Consider the following 3,504-nt stretch of genomic DNA (forward strand, 5'->3'; position numbering starts at 1 on the left):
CTCTCCTGGCCCGATCGGGGGGGACTGGAGCACCCTTCACTGCCCGGGCACGGCGTGGGACCCCTGGAGAAGGCGCTCGCTGGAGTTGGGGGTCAGCTGCAGGATTCGGAGGGGGCCGCGCTCTGAGCGGCGCTGCGCCGGGCGAGCGGGTATGCAGAATCCCGGCCGCCTCCGAGTAACCTAGCCTCCCGGTCTTTCCAGTGTGGAGCCCCCTGGAGCTGGGACTGGAGCACCCTTCACTGCCCGGGCACGGCGTGGGACCCCTGGAGAAGGCGCTCGCTGGAGTTGGGGGTCAGCTGCAGGATTCGGAGGGGGCCGCGCTCTGAGCGGCGCTGCGCCGGGCGAGCGGGTATGCAGAATCCCGGCCGCCTCCGAGTAACCTAGCCTCCCGGTCTTTCCAGTGTGGAGCCCCCTGGAGCTGAGATCAGGATGTTCCGCTTCATGAGGGACGTGGAGCCCGAGGATCCCATGTTCTTGATGTGAGAATTCCCTCTCCCTCACATCCCACTCCACTCCAGCAGTGCAGACAGATACGGGATCGCGTGACGGGGACTGGCCGGATCCGCCGTAGCTCAGACTGGAAGGGAGTCGCATCTGTGTCACTGCGCCCCGTGGCTGCTGTTCCGGGGTGGGGAGAGCCGGCCCTCCTCCACCCATACTGTCTGCTCACTCCGCAGGGACCCTTTCGCCATTCACCGTCAGCACATGAGCCGCATGCTGTCCGGGGGCTTTGGGTACAGCCCCTTCCTCAGCATCACTGATGGCAACATGCCTGGGACCAGACCTGCGGGCCGCAGGGTGCAGGTAGGGGAGCGGAAACAACCCTTGAAGACCCAGGGGAAGATTGGGGGGTGTTTTCTTTCGCTACAAGCAGCTTAGCAAGTGATGTGGTTTTGTAGACGTGGAGGCCCGGGCTAGGAAAAGAGCTTTGTGGCCCCTTTAGAGAGGACAGAGAGAAAAATGGAGGCCACAGGCCTGGTTTGCAATTATAAGGAAGCAGGAGGGGCTCTGAGTAATCTCTGCTTTGTGTTCTTCCTGTACCGCTATAGGCTGGGGCTGTCTCCCCCTTCGGGATGCTAGGAATGGTGAGTCTTTGTGTGTCCCTTTACTTTTATGGTACAACTTTAGATGTTGTTTCCAAATGTGCACTTTGGAATAGCCTCATGGTGGTCCCGGATCCTCTGATACTGCTTTGGGCAAAGTCACAGCCAGTCTGGCCCTGGGAGCCTGGCCCCTTCCAACCAGAAGATGTAACGGTGTAGCAAGCAAAGTTGACTCTCCTGAAGAGGGAGGTGCAAGGGACAAGTGGGAAGGTGAGGTTAGTGCCCCTGTGAGTAACTGGCTCATTCCCCCAAGATGGGGGAAGCAGGGCAGTCAGGAAAGGGACTCTTGGGTGCAGCCAGTCCCAGAGAAGGAGGAGGCCGCCAGCGGTACCTGGAGAGAGTGTGCGCATTAATGAGAAGGAAGGGCAGTTGCTGCAATGGAGGGGACCAAGCACTGAGTGCTTTCCTGTCTTCCAGTCGGGTGGCTTCATGGACATGTTTGGGATGATGAACGATATGATCGGCAACATGGTAAGCCTCTTGCCCCACCTCCCTGGCCCTTTCTTCTCGCTGATGCTGGGCTGGAGGGGTGCTTCGGGAAGGCAACTGAGCGGGTGCCTGCACCTGTGCCTCAGGCCCATGTGTGCAGAGGCACCAGACGAAATTCCCAAGTCAGCCTGTTGTTTTTCTTTTCTTGTTTGGTGCTGGACTCAGGAATCTGGGAGTAGCAACATTTCCCTTATTCTCATACTGTGGGAAACACGCAGGCAGGACCATGCAGTGGACTGGGTGCAGGGGTGCTGCCTGTCACCGCTGCTCCTTGGGGGGCTGAGGCAGAAGGCTGTAGGTTCACATTCAGCCTGGGCAATTTAGATCCTGTGTCAAAATTAAAACGTCTGGAGATGGAGCTCAGTGGTGAAGCACCCTGGGCTGAAGGCAAGTCCTCTGCAGAGGGCCCTCCTCCCCTCAGCCCCAGCCTCCCTGTCCTCCTCAGGAGCACATGACAGCAGGGGGGAACTGCCAGACCTTCTCGTCCTCCACTGTCATCTCCTACTCCAACACGGGCGATGGTGCCCCCAAGGTCTACCAGGAGACCTCCGAGATGCGCTCCGCACCCGGCGGGGTGAGTGGGCAGAGGCAGTCACCCAGGGACCCGGCTCTTCCTCCGAACAGGTTGTGGGTGGAGTTCCTGCTGGGGCCATGTAGCTGGAGCTTTGGAAGGGGTTGCCAAGTGTGCTGGCTTCTGCCGTGTGGCAGATCCGGGAGACACGGAGGACTGTGCGTGACTCGGATAGCGGACTGGAGCAGATGTCCATCGGCCACCACATCCGGGACAGGGCTCACATCCTCCAGCGCTCCCGAAACCACCGCACTGGGGACCAGGAGGAACGGCAGGACTACATCAACCTGGATGAGAGTGAGACTGCTCCACCCCTCATGTGTTGGGGGCCAGATGCAGGGAACCCCAGGCGGAACCTCCTGTCTGCTCAGGCATCTGTGGTCCATCTCATGTTGGTGTTTTTCTCCCCTTCCCCAATGGAACCGATGTTCCAATTCCTCCTTTTATTTTTTTTCAAATTAGCAAATACTCGGTAAATACCCACAGTTGGTGTAATTGCGGTTTTCTTTGGCCAGTAGTCTTGCCCTCGCCCTGCTAGAGCCAGGGGCTGTGGGGCTGACCCCTGCGTCCCCCGCCATTGCAGCTCTGGGTCGAAGTAGGTGTGGCTCAGGCCAGGTTCCAGGTCCCTCTGCTCTGCAGGTGAGGCAGCCGCCTTCGATGATGAGTGGCGGAGGGAGACATCCAGGTTCCGGCAGCAGCGCCCTCTGGAGTTCCGGCGGCACGAGGCATCCGCAGGCGGGGGACGCAGGACGGAGGGGCCTCCCCGCCTGGCCATCCAGGGACCAGAGGACTCCCCCTCCCGACAGTCCCGGCGCTATGACTGGTGAAGGCCACGCCTGCACCCTGCTGTAAGCTCGGAGGGGAGCCAGGAGGTGACAGCCCCGGGAGGGGCTGGGAGGGGACTGTGTCCTCTGCTTGGTGCGCAGCTGACCCTGCCTGACATCATCCTGAGACCTCTCCCGCGGGTGGCTGAGGCCCTGGCCAGGACTGCTTTTTTCTTCCCGCTGACCACACTGTCTTCTTCCTCTAGGTACAGGCTGCCAGGCTGTGGAGTCGTCCCTGAAGTAACTTTCTCCTCTCCAGCCCCCACCCCCTTTAATATTAAATTAACAGGCAAGCCGCCCCCGCCTCTCCCTGGGGGTCTCAGGGAGAGCCTGTCACTGCCCCTCCTGCGTGGCCCGTGTCCACTAACTTGATTTCTCACTTTGCTGCTCCATCTCCAAACCTCCTCATTGCCCCACCAAACCCTGCCACACACTGAAGGGTCCTTGGGGTGTAGGGGTCCCCCCTTCCCTTGGCTGCCCTGGGTGGGAGGCAGCGGCCTAGTCCCCAACCCCCTTC

General features: G+C 60.4%; 1 protein-coding gene across 1 annotated transcript; it reads left to right on the forward strand.

Moving 5' to 3' along the window:
• Positions 1-401: 401 nt before the first annotated feature.
• Mlf2 (myeloid leukemia factor 2) lies at positions 402-3,269 on the forward strand. The gene is made up of 8 exons (XM_010611656.1): positions 402-479; positions 678-804; positions 1,050-1,085; positions 1,521-1,574; positions 2,038-2,166; positions 2,301-2,460; positions 2,803-3,011; positions 3,194-3,269. The coding sequence occupies exons 1-7, from the start codon at positions 430-432 to the stop codon at positions 2,988-2,990; spliced, it is 744 nt and encodes a 247-aa protein (XP_010609958.1). The 5' UTR covers positions 402-429; the 3' UTR covers positions 2,991-3,011; positions 3,194-3,269.
• Positions 3,270-3,504: the final 235 nt, after the last annotated feature.

Source organism: Fukomys damarensis, unplaced genomic scaffold (assembly GCF_012274545.1).
Source record: "Fukomys damarensis isolate Sample0158 unplaced genomic scaffold, DMR_v1.0_HiC HiC_scaffold_19, whole genome shotgun sequence".
NCBI classification, from domain to species: Eukaryota; Metazoa; Chordata; class Mammalia; order Rodentia; family Bathyergidae; genus Fukomys; species Fukomys damarensis.